Source organism: Cuculus canorus, chromosome 23 (genome assembly GCF_017976375.1).
Source record: "Cuculus canorus isolate bCucCan1 chromosome 23, bCucCan1.pri, whole genome shotgun sequence".
NCBI classification, from domain to species: domain Eukaryota; kingdom Metazoa; phylum Chordata; class Aves; order Cuculiformes; family Cuculidae; genus Cuculus; species Cuculus canorus.
This window is the reverse complement of record NC_071423.1, coordinates 102,240-114,432: the sequence shown is the minus strand read 5'-3', so window position 1 is coordinate 114,432 and position 12,193 is coordinate 102,240. Positions and strand designations below refer to the sequence as shown.

General features: G+C 47.9%; 1 protein-coding gene across 1 annotated transcript in view; it reads right to left on the bottom strand.

The window, feature by feature from the left end:
- The window catches only part of CDON (cell adhesion associated, oncogene regulated), a 50,135-nt gene extending 40,850 nt beyond the window's left edge, over positions 1–9,285 (bottom strand). Inside the window, 2 exon segments of the mRNA XM_054087022.1 lie at positions 1,012–1,148; positions 9,170–9,285. Of these exon segments, the coding sequence (XP_053942997.1) occupies positions 1,012–1,087 (76 nt within the window). The 5' untranslated portion in view covers positions 1,088–1,148; positions 9,170–9,285.
- Between the last annotated feature and the right edge of the window lie 2,908 nt (positions 9,286–12,193).

The following is a 12,193-nucleotide window of genomic DNA, read 5'->3' as shown; positions in this document are numbered from 1 at the left end:
CCAAATAAGAGACAGTTTTCTTGTAGGTGGGGCCCTCAGCTCATGCTCTTCTTCTCCAGCCAGGCCATCCGAGCTCTGTTTATGAGTTTCAGATGAGAAACTGCGCATTTTTAACCAGACCAGAAACTATCTGCATAAAATAAAACTGGAAATTAAAGTGTGGCTTCACTTCACAAAAAAGATGAAATCCATAAAAATGGTATCCAAGCATTTCACAGGACTCCAGATGTCCATTTTTAGCTTTTAATTAGAAAACTGTTTTTCCTATTAGTTCAGTTTGAATTTGTAAGGGTAAGAGGAAAGCAATGCCTGTTTTAGTTCACTAGCCACCAAGTGCTATGAAATGGTGCTGTAATTTCCATCTTCGCCTCTGCCCTTGCTCATGACACCAACACTTTGTGCTCCATGTAAGAGGCAGAATTGGTAGCAGTGACCCCACAGCTGGAATTTATCTCCTATGATTGCTTGAAAAATAAAATTTATCCCATTTGCTTATAACGATTGGCTATGAAGTGCTAAAAGTAGTAAAAGCTGCTGCTTTGTGTGGTTACATTAAGACAAGCTGACTACACAGAGCAGATGTGTCGATTAAAACCATCTCTCTTCTTTTTTTAATGCCAGAGCTGTTCCAACTGCAGCCACGCATCAGCATTCATGTTTCAAAGATCTGATTCCCTCTGCAAATTGCAAACCTCTCCCAAATCCATGGGAACATAGGATGCACTGTATGCAGCAAACCCAGTGTCCAGCCAAGCCCAAGGAGATCCCAAAGAACAAATGTTCGTAACTGAGAATCTCCCACATTCAAGCACTTGTTTTGAGCCAAGTTTTCCAAAGCAAAGCCATTTATTCACTTTAAGAATATGTTTAAGTGCTCCATGCTTCCTTCAAAGCAGATTATCGAAGTGAGCCACTTCGAAACGCACTCCAAACCGCTGCTCACACAAAAACATGGGCTCAACCTCCAAAGTCTGCGAGTGTGTCACCCCAGGTGGGGCAAGGTGGCCTTACCTGAGCCAGTGGCAGAGATGAGACCCACAGTGGCGATGACGAGCAGTGCCTGTAAGCGTTGAGGATCCAGATGCATAGCGCCAGAGGACAGGAGTGGAGAGCACGAAGCTCCAGATTACAATGAGGCACCGAGACAGCTACGAAACAAACATACGTCTCCTGTGAGTTGCAGGAGTCAGTCTTTTAACTCGCTTACAACAAAGTGTTTGGGGTTTAAAAAAAAAAAAGAAAAAAAGAAAAAAAGCACAGCCAGGAAACAGCCAATGCTCTTTGCAATATAGAAACCATCTGTAAAACTGAGTTAGAAGTTGAATTTCACTATCTTTCCAAGTACTACTCTTAATACACAGACTTTTTCCACAGCAGGAGCATGAGGTATCTGTGCCGAACCAAGCTGCCTTGAAAAATTAGACTACTTTCCGATTCAAGCAACTGAAGTCCAAAGTAAACAGCTTATCTACTAGAGATAATATTGTTTGGAAACAATAATCGTTTGACCATCTATCACCAGGCTACACTTGTTTCACAAGTGTTTATGAACCTACATACTGTGATGCAGCTACCACTCAGAATTGCTCTAAAACTGCTCACTGAGACGCCTCATCCGCTCACTCCTCCAACTGTGCTTTGCCAGCAAACAATGGCAAATGACTCTCAAATAAAACCATCAATATTTATCTCATTCTCATTTACATTCCTAGAAACATAGAGTGGCTTGGTTGGAAAACACCTTTGAGATAATTGCGTCCAACCGTCCCTGTCCACAACTGAACCATCCCTGAGCACCTCGTCTGCCCAGCTTTAAATCCCCCAGGGATGGGGACTCCACCATCTCCCTGGGCAGCCTCTGCCAGTGCCCAAGAACCCTTCCGGTGAGGACATTTTCCCTGATGTCCAGTCTAAACCTACCCTGGTGCAATTTGAGGTCATTTCCTCTTGTCCTATCACTATCACTTGGCAGAAGAGCCCAGCACCCACCTCACCACAACCTCATTTCAGGCAGTTGTAGACAGTGATAAGGTCTCCCCTCAGCCTCCTCTTCTCCGGGCTAAACAGCGCCAGGTCCCTCAGCCTCTCCTCACAACCCTTGCCTCTCAAGATCCTTCCCCAGCTCTGTTCCCCTTCTCTGCATGCACTCCAGCCCCTCCATATCATTCTCGGAGCAAGAGGCTCAAACCAATTCTGCTTTCTCCTCCACAGTTCTGGGGCACCTGTTATGAATGCTTTTATCTACCTGGCTGTGTCTCCAAGAGTACAGCCCTCTCCTTGGCCACATGACACCTGCCCGTTCTGCTAAGACTTCACTGTCAGCACCAAAACCCACAAACTAAACAAGACAACCCAGCTTGGACGAGATCAGTCTCAGGGACAGTTTCTGACACTCCATCAAAAGCTCTCTTCCCCAACAAAACAAATAATCTGCTGTCATTCACTTACATTTTCTGTTTCCCTTGTGTAATATAATGATGAATAAGATTGGAGTTCATTTAGTGCCATTACTTCATTTATCAGCCTGGCCGTACAATTCCGCTGCTGCTAACACTCTACACATATTTTAAACATCTCATCTATCAGACGTGTGTATGTACACAGATCCGACACACATAGAGTTACTGGGAGTTTTACTGGCAGGCGTAGAAACAAGTGCAATGATGCACATGGTCGATAGGAATCAGCCCTGTTTACCGGGCACTCACAGAGCAGCTTGCTGCCGAAGACGCCAGATCCAGACATCAACAGCAAAACTACTCCCACGGTTTATTTAAAAGTGACAGTGTTTTATCAGTGGCACATCACTGGGGGATATATAAGCAAAATAAGCATCAGGAAGAGACTCCAATAATAATAAAAGAATCACTCGAGATTTTATGGAAATACTTGCCACTGCTACTCCTCCCTGTGAATCGCACCCTGAGCTCACACTGACAGCCTGAGAAGACAGGGAGAAACGATGCTGAGTTCCGCTCCTGTTTCTGGGCAGTTTTATCTGATGCAGCAAATTCACTCCAGCTGTCAGGCAGCCCGGGCAATCCTGCGGCCCAGGCAGGCTCCCTGCGAGCGCCGGGCTGTGCTGGTGAGGCACAGATGGCAGGAGAGGCGCTTTGGTTTATTTGAGTTCTCGCTCGGTTCAAGGGCAGGAGAGCCGCTCCACCGGCGAGTATGGAGGACAAAGTAAACACCCGGAGAACTTGTTAACATCAAACACTTTGCTGAAGAGGGCTGAGGGGCAATGTTGCTTTTTGCCAAATCTTCCCTAAACTATTTATTTATGAAAAGCAATGAAACGTATATTCTGAGTCAACTTTAACCCCAGCACATGGAGCTACCGGGTTATTCTGCAGCTGTCTTTTTGAACAAGTCCAGCTCATTATCTTTAACTAAACTTTATCTTTGGAGATCTACTTTATCCAGGCTCTGATTTCCCACTGTTTATCTTTCTCTTTACATGTTCCTTGCTGCCAGTGTCAACAGCTTCTCTTCTTTTGACCTACCAGCTCAGCTTTCGCAGGCTTGCGGCATGGTAAGATCAACTGTAAAGCAGTGAGTACACAACGCAAGCCACAATTACCAAAGTGCTTTGACTGGAGGAAAAGAAGAAAAACATTCCATTTAATTGGAGTAGTATTGTTCAGCAACAACACTCAGGCACTCGAACAAAGCTACTCCAGCATCCACTTTGGAAAGGACCACAGAAATCTCTCATTCACTGCTGGATATGGGAACACAGGTAAGATGAGATCCAAAACACGATACACAGCCTCGATGTATTTGCTTCTTTCTGTTTCCCCCACATATTATGCCACTCCACGAGCCCCTTGTGAGAGAACAGGGCAAGACCACAGCTCACAGCTCTGGGGTCCACAAAAACCCATCAGATTCAATACCCCTGCACTCCCACTTTGACAGGGGGTGGCACTCATTATGGACCTAGTGGGAACACAAAGAGGAACACTTTGGTTAGACATGGCTGCATTTCAGTGCCTTAAATTCCCAGATGAGCTCACCCAGGAACCACTCTGCCTACTGTTCACTGTTTCTTGCTTGAGAGACTGAACATCCATCACTGGTGGATGAAAGAGTCAAAGTGATTTTGAAATTAAGAGGTGTCATTAAAAGGGGCTATTTCTGAGCCCTGTGAAATAAAACAGTAGTTACAGGAATTATTCATACATATAAAAATAATATTCAAGTTTGAATAGAGATGGATGTGGTTTCCATAGATCAAGTCCTTTCCAGTTTCACAGCCATTTTTTCCAGATCATTGGTGCCACACACAAGAAAGGTACAGCACGGCAAAGGCCTGTGCCTTTCCTGCTTCCATAGAGGCATCTTCATCTAAAAGTAATCTTCCCATTATTTTCATCCAGCACTTGACTTCCTTGTCAGCTCTAAAGTAACTTATTGCTCCTGGATCAAGGGAAGAGAGGAAGATAATACTTGGGGCACAAGGAGCTGTCATCCCAACGGGTGTCCACCCCTCTGAAGTGCACAGCCCAGGCAGGGGTGTACCGAAACGTGTACGTGGTACATCTGGAGGTAATGAGTAGGATGGAGTACTTCTGAACATGACAATTCTGGTTGCACAACTCATGCCACAGGCCCTTTTGAAAAGGGATCCCTTCCTAAACAGCCATGGGGACAGGCATGCGCCTGTCCATCAGCTCACAGCTTCCACCTCACAACCTTCAGGATGCCAGGGAAGCACAATATATCACCCAAGCTAACTCCAAACGGCACAACAGAGGGGAAGGGGGCATTTTAATTAGTCCCTCCAGGAGCAGCAGAGAGATTGCCCAGTACAGAAGCAGAGTTGTCCCATGCCAGCTTGGTTGTACAGGGCAGCCTGCGTACCTTCACCAGGTCAGTGAGGCTTGAAGACCTTCCCCAGGATGGACATGGGCCATCTCAGGCCAAGGAGCAGCCCTTGGACTTACCAGCTCATGGACTTACCAGCTCATGGACTTACCAAAATGTTCAGCTGCAACGGGAAGACATAAGCACCAGGCTGGCCAGATGGACTTCTTGACTCGATCTGGACAGCCCAGCTCTGGCAGCGACCCTCTTTTCCCTTCCCAAAGTGTCACGGTTGTTGCTGTTTCTCCAGAAACCAGTGGTTTTCCACGTCCACTCCATTCAGCGTTAACTGAACTTAACCTATCACTTCCAAATTAACTCACTCCTACCCATGCTTGCCCCTCAAAAAAGTTTTGCACTCCAAAAATGAAAAGAAAAGCTGTTTGCCACACATCCACACAGTGCTCAGCCCAAGAGGATCCTGTGTCCCTCAAAACAGAGCCGAGAACCTGCCCTGCTTATCTAGCACACCATGACCTCCTCTCTCCACCCTTGCAGCTGAGGGCAGTCACTACTAAAAAGAGCATACCTTATACTTACTTTTTCCCTTTTCAGACAGATTTTTGTTCCCTCCGGTTTAGGTCCCTGAATCACCTTCCTGCTACCCTAGCCAGTGCCAGCTTCTCCCTTTCCAGCAGCAAGGGGCCACCAGAGCTGTTTGGCCACTGCCCCACATCAGTTTAATTGCCACCATGCTCCATCACTCCCCTCTGGAGCCCGTACGACCTTCAGCGAGCCCTTTGGCATGCTGAAGCTAAAGGAGGAGAGGGTTTCTTTGCAAGCCAAATACACCGGGTCCTATAAATGCCGGAGCAAAGCAGGGAAGGAGGAGGAGGAAGGAAACAGCCGGCTGGGGAACAGAGGGAGTTATTCAGCTTGCCCACTCCACCTCCAGGAGCCGACGGCCGTCTCTAAAAAGCCCTAGGAAAAAGTGACAGGGAGCTGCTGCGTCAGGGCAGCCTGGCTGCCTGCACAGACGGGACAGTGGTTTTCAGAGTCAGAGTAAACCAGCTTTAGATACTAAAGGTTGCATATTTTTCCTAAACAGCAGCAACTCAGAATCCAGTCCAACCTCACTTTACAACACTAGACATGATTTAACACCTAAAGCACCGCAAACTGGGTTTTCCTTAGGTCATTTATTACAGAATAATCAAGAAAAAAATTCACATTAACTTGCTCCCCATGATTGTTTCTGTCACTACAACAAAAATCACTGATTTCCAAAGTGTCTGTGAGCTAATGAACCCCCAGAACTAACTGGAACAGTGTGCCTTTATTGCAAGCAAGGCGAGTTAGATCATTAAATCTCACACCAAGACACCTTGGGGAAAAAAAAAAAAAAAAAAAGGGTATTGAAGCCTGTGGCATTCCAAGAGAAAGCAATCAGACATTCCTGCCGGCGGGCTCCTCAGTGATCTCCGATGCCTTTGATCACGGCCTGTCTCCATGCTGTCCTCCTGGGGTCCGGGAGATGAGGGACACAGCTGGCACGTACACTCCATTAGCTCTGTGCCACCCAGCACCGGCTGCCCCTCGCCGCTCAACTCCCATGTTGGTTTCCCGGACTCCTGGTGGCTGGGAAAGCCTCGTGGAGGTCCCAGAGATGGACACGCGTGCCTACACGCCCTGCGACTTCACTGCACGGCTCCTACAGACACAGCTCCCACGCGTCAGGGATGCCAACGCATGGGGTCAGGATGGCGAAAAGGCAACCGAGCCTTCTGAAGCTTCACTTTTATGAATGCTTAATGACCTCTCAATCATTAACATCAACCTTTAAGCAGCAAATGCAGCACCTACAGCGTTCGCTGCCCTCCCCTCCCCCCTGTTCAGGGTCTCAATCGAGGCAGCCGAGCGTGCAAACCGATCCTGTCGCCAGCAAAAGCATTTCCTTTCACTGTGGTCAGCCGAAAGCAGGGGAAGAAAATGGAAGTGACTTGGAGTTATGGCACCAAAAAGGCCAGACAAGCAAGGAAATAATCAACTCCACATGAGCCACTTCTGGCCCATCACAATGCACCGCGCCCGCGAGGAACCCCAGGAGAGGTCAGCAGGACTATGGGGGTCAGGAGCTGAAAAAGGCAATAGCCAGCAGCTGCCAGCTGCAATAGGAATCAATGTGTTCCTAATTACACTCCGAGGAACGGGCTCCAGCCCCGAGAAAAGCTGTGCTGGAATCACAGAGTGGGTAAAAAATGTGTTCAAGTGCTCCCGTTTTACTCTTTTCCACCTCGAGCGCTGAACGGCACTTCGCATGTCACTAAATCACAGGAAGCCAAGCAATGAGATAGGGAGCCTGGCATTTGCATATGTGTGGGGTTTAAAAAAAATTACCATAATTAGGCATTTTGTATCAGCATTACAGCATCACAAAAGACGGGGGTTGTGAGTGTAAGTAATAAAAATTATGCATTTCAAAGGGATTTTGTGGGTGCTTTTGGAAAACAAATTGAACTCTGCCTAGCAGTCCTGCAAGTCTGGTGTTTTCTCTATCTAAAAACGTCTGGAAGGGGAAAAAAAAAAACAGTTTGCTGACAGTGACCCTGTAAACTCAGCGTGAAAGATATAACCAGGTGAGAGAATGCAGTGAAACACACTTGCAGGCATCCAGAAACAAATCAAGTGGAGAGGTATTTAAAAATTAGAAGAAAAAGCTCCCTTTGATGTTATGTTCATATTTATTTATTACATTTTAAGCCAACACAGTATACTTTCTAGATCCTTATCGTAACAACTTAAAGGAGAGAAATTACAGCCGCACAGCCTTTCCAGTCCTCGCCTTGGACTTCTTTAACATCTCCATGCTTCTGCCTCTGCCCAGTACCCAAATGGATCCGAGCCCAGCCAGCACCCACGTGTTTCCTACGTGGATTCCCACTCCATGATTCAATCGGCAGCTTCACTCTCTTTAGCTAACACACAATTTTATCAGCAGCCTTGCAGCAGCATGCATGAGGCTTCATGCTTGCTCCACAGGACTTAACACACATGCCGAGGATGAATCCTGACAGCAGTTTTGGGGGCTCAAACCCAGACTTGCCCGGGCAGCAACCTGGCACGGCACGCTGTTTCTGGCCAAGCAAAGACTGTTTGCTCAGGGAAAAAGATGACAGAGAAAAACCAAGCACCGAGCAAACGAGACAATTGCTGAGCTCCTACAAGGACAGGGGACCCAAAGCCCTGATGGTCTGCCTTCGCGAGGCAGATGTGTCTACAAAACACCATAACCTCTGCAATTCACTCAAGCTCTGCCACAGGTTCAGGTCCAGCATCTCAGGACAGAGGTGACACAAGATGACATTAGGCAGCTGCGGGGGAAGTAGTATGAGCCTTAAAACATGACCGTAACGTTGGCCTGCCTCAAAGATGGAGAGGCAGATCTTATGCCCAGTTGTTCATCGGATTTTTCTAGTTTGCTTTCAGGCCTGGAAAGTCTCACGGCTGATATCAGCTGTTGGACTCCGATCAAAGTTTAGTTTTCCATTAATCCTTTGAGTTATATGTGAGGCTGATAGAGGCATTTTTTTAGAAGACAGTTAAGATTACTCAGATACTTAATTTGCACTCCAATATTTCAAAAACACCTTGACTTTAAAACTTCGGTCTTGGCGTACATATGGTCTCGATAGAGAAACGCATGCTTTGGCATCGGCTGAAGAAATGAATTTGTGAGGCGAGGGAAGAAAATTTAACAGTTTGTGTACTGCAGCTCTGCAGCTGAAAACTCTCCTGAGCCCCAAGCCTGCTAGGAACACACATCCCTGCTCCGATCGGAGACCTGGGATCTCCCTCCCGCACATCCGCACCAGGCACAGCACGGTGGGGAGTGGGGAGCTGCTGCAGAAGCCACATTTTCTTACCCACAAACAGGCATAACAATTAGGTTAATTTTATTCTTAACTTCAGAAAAAAAAAATCTGAGACAGTCCTCCCGCTGCCCCATTAATGAAGTGGGCATGGTTTCTGACTCTTCTAGCCTCAAGGGAAGAAAAAGAACAGAGCATTAGCCTAATATACAGTTCTGCTGGTCTGCAATTATGACTAAATAAGGGCTTTTAGTCCCCAAGGGATCTGAAGGTATCATTAGTCCAAAGGTTCCATCACAGTAACTGTAGACCAAATACATACAAAAAATCTCACCCTTTGCTCTTCGAGGCCCCATGAGACCTGCCTCCCTCTCGCTCTCTCCTGCCTAGGCACCACCTTGCCTCATGCTCCCACTTTCTTCCCCGTATTTAGCTCACCACCTGTACTGACTCCATCGCACTGCCTTATGATGGCCAACAGCAGCTCTGCTCACCTTCCACCATGTCTCCGAGGGTCCTTCTGCGAGCACACCCCTCTGCGCCTCCCTGTAGGGCTGGCCTGAGCCTCAGAGCGAGGGAGCTTGTTTTACATTTTCAACCAGGTGATTTTTAGCAAGATTGAGATTTCACAACCAGTTGAACCCAATTCAAAAACAGGCTGCTGCTGAGGAGGGCAGCAACACCTTCCTTCAGGACCTGGCTTGCATTCCCCTATCTGCACCAACGATCATGAGGCCACCAAGTGAGTCAGCTCTGCTGGCAGATCTCCCTGAAAACTCGCCAAAGCAAAATGAGGTTTACTTTTCACCTGGCTGAGGGAGCAGTTTCAGCTCACCATGCAGGCTTGGAGCACCAGCCCAAAGGAGGGGGTAGGAGTGGACGTCTATGAAATGGAACTTTGCAGTCTAACAGAGCAAGGCCTCAGATCCACTAATGAAGCACCACCTCAATATCTATAACAAACCCTAGAGTGCCAGAATGTAGGCAAAAATAAACAAAAAATATAGGAAACCCAGCTACAAGTGAGTCATGAGCGTTTGCTCAAGTGAGCCAGGGGACTCGCCATCCTCATTCTCCGAGCACATGCGCTCACCACAGCAAGCTTCAGCACTGCCTCTGGCTCTGTCTTTTCCCCCTCTGAAAAGTTTGCAAGTTGCACAGCAAGGACGGTCACCCTATTTATACTTCCTCTACAGTTCCTGTAACTGGAATCAAGCGCAATTTAAAAAATACAAACCCCAAACTCAAGGGCTAGAATCACAGATTCACTCTGGTCATCAGAAAAACCTGTTGGGCTCCCAGACAAAGGAGCTTGTGTCCGCACACGCTGCTGAAAGGACCACTCCCAGCAACGCTCTCATGCCCGGTAAGTTTTGACGCAAGAGAAGGTTGATGAAAAGAAGAGCAACCGTGGGCAAGCTCTGTCAGGGGACAGTGAGCTCATTCCCGCGGCAATTCCAGATGGACACTGACACCTCTTCCATCAGCAGCCTCCAGCCAGAAACAGCCACAGGCAATTGGGTTCATTTAGCTGCCTTACCCTGAATCCAACTCTGTCTGTTACAACTTGCAGGGATCCATGCTATCCATGATCCCTTAAAGGGAAGCACAACTATTAAATCCACACCTGCAGCCAGAATTTATAGCAACCCCATCTACTGCTGTCTTACATCATAGGCAATTAGGAGCCTGTGAACTCATGGCTGCAGGATATGGGAGGCGCACTGGAACCAGAGAGCCGAGCCTGTGCGTTACAGCACGGTCGTTAGTCCCCCTTCAAAATTCTCAGTGCCTCTGGACGCTGCAGTCATGCACAAAACAGAGCAACCCATCCATTTTGACTCTGTTTCTTAAACAAGAATGCCACCCTCCACTTGAAATCGCTGCTTCCCCTGCTCTTAGAGTGGTCCATGCCCTGCCACGTGCCATGCCAACATACGCTGCTGTGGAACCCAGTCTCCAGGGAAGTCAGGCAGGAGAACAATGCTTATTAGAAAGCAAAACGGCTAACCAGGGACAGCTGAGGGAGAAAGCAGGAAAGAGTCTGTCCTTCCTTCCCCTGATTAAAACAATCCTTCGAACAATCCATGCCCTCAGCATTACAGTAAGCTAACTGGGTAATTCAGTTTTACTGCTCTCCTCCCCTCCCTTCCCCCACGCTCAACAAATCAAACCTGGTTTCAAGACTCAAGTCTGAACTCTCTGGCAAACACACGCTCCTGAGCTTCTCAGCTGAGACGGAAGGAATCCCAAGACAACTGACAGTACAGCAGAACAATCCCCTTAGCTTCAGGCCCAAGGAAAGGCTACCTCAATACAACAGCCAGGCAGAAAACAGAAAGAGACCCTCTCGTTGGTCAGGACAGATTGGCTACAACAAACTGACCTGGCTCCCACAACAGAAGGTCAGCAGAACACCAGGGACAAAGAGGAAGGCTTTGGGTAGGATTTGTTCAGCAACCAAGTGCTGGCCATAGCTTCCTGCCTCCCTCCTTGGCTAGCGGAGCCAAAGGAGAGCATCGATCCAAGGGAATGAGGCAGGAATGATCACAAAACCACAGCACAGGGGTTCAGGTCCTCCAGCTCTGCTGCTCTATCTGCTGCAGCCGAGCTCAGAGCTGATGCCACACAGTCGGCTCGCTGCTGCTGGAGGCAGGGACCCAGCCCGGAGTGGCCGGGCATCGGGGCATGAATGGCAGCGAGCGGCAGCCAATGAGTCAGAGCCCTCCATCCCCTTCCGCCAGCCCGGTGACAGCAGCCAGGGCGAGCAGAACCAGTTCAAACAGGAGCAGCCGATAGGAAAGCAGTTACACTTCATCACGGCTACCAGGGAGAATTTACCGCCAGGTTAAACTGACTGCACCCTGTTTTCACTCACACGGACACATCCTACTCTGCCGAACAGAATTGCTGCTCCATGTCCAACTGCACACCAGAAATTCCAGGAGACACCTTCCCAAAAGAAGAAGGGACACTGCTGCTGTAGCAACGCGGGAAGAAGGTCCAAGACTTTTCATAGCATGTCAGCTCCTCCACAAGACTCTAATGCCGAGCTCAGCAACACACACAGGCCCTGCAAAGATAACCAGCCGCCAAGATTTATTCCATCCTACGTTAGCATCCATCAGATAGCAAGAAAAACAAGATTAAGCAGCACCAGAGCATTAGTCTTCAGTTGAACTTGGCCAAGAAAATGAACGTTTCTTTTTTATTGGCTTCTCAGCATGTTTTTTAAAGTCATTTCAGACTCATCCAGTGAAAAGTGCCTGGACTTTTTAATACTGGGAGATTGGACAGGACAACACTTGTTCCCTTGCCAGTCCCCAGAGAAGCAGCGAATGCTTCGGTTGAGCAGGCGAGCATCTGCCTCCTGCAATACATACACTGCCAGAGTGAAAATAAACAGCTTCACACCTTTGGCTCAGAGCAGGACTTCAGCTGCTTTCACGTCCTCAACCTGCAGTCTCTCCATTTGAGGAAGAAGGATTGGAAGAGTGAGGGTTATTTGCAGTTCCCAT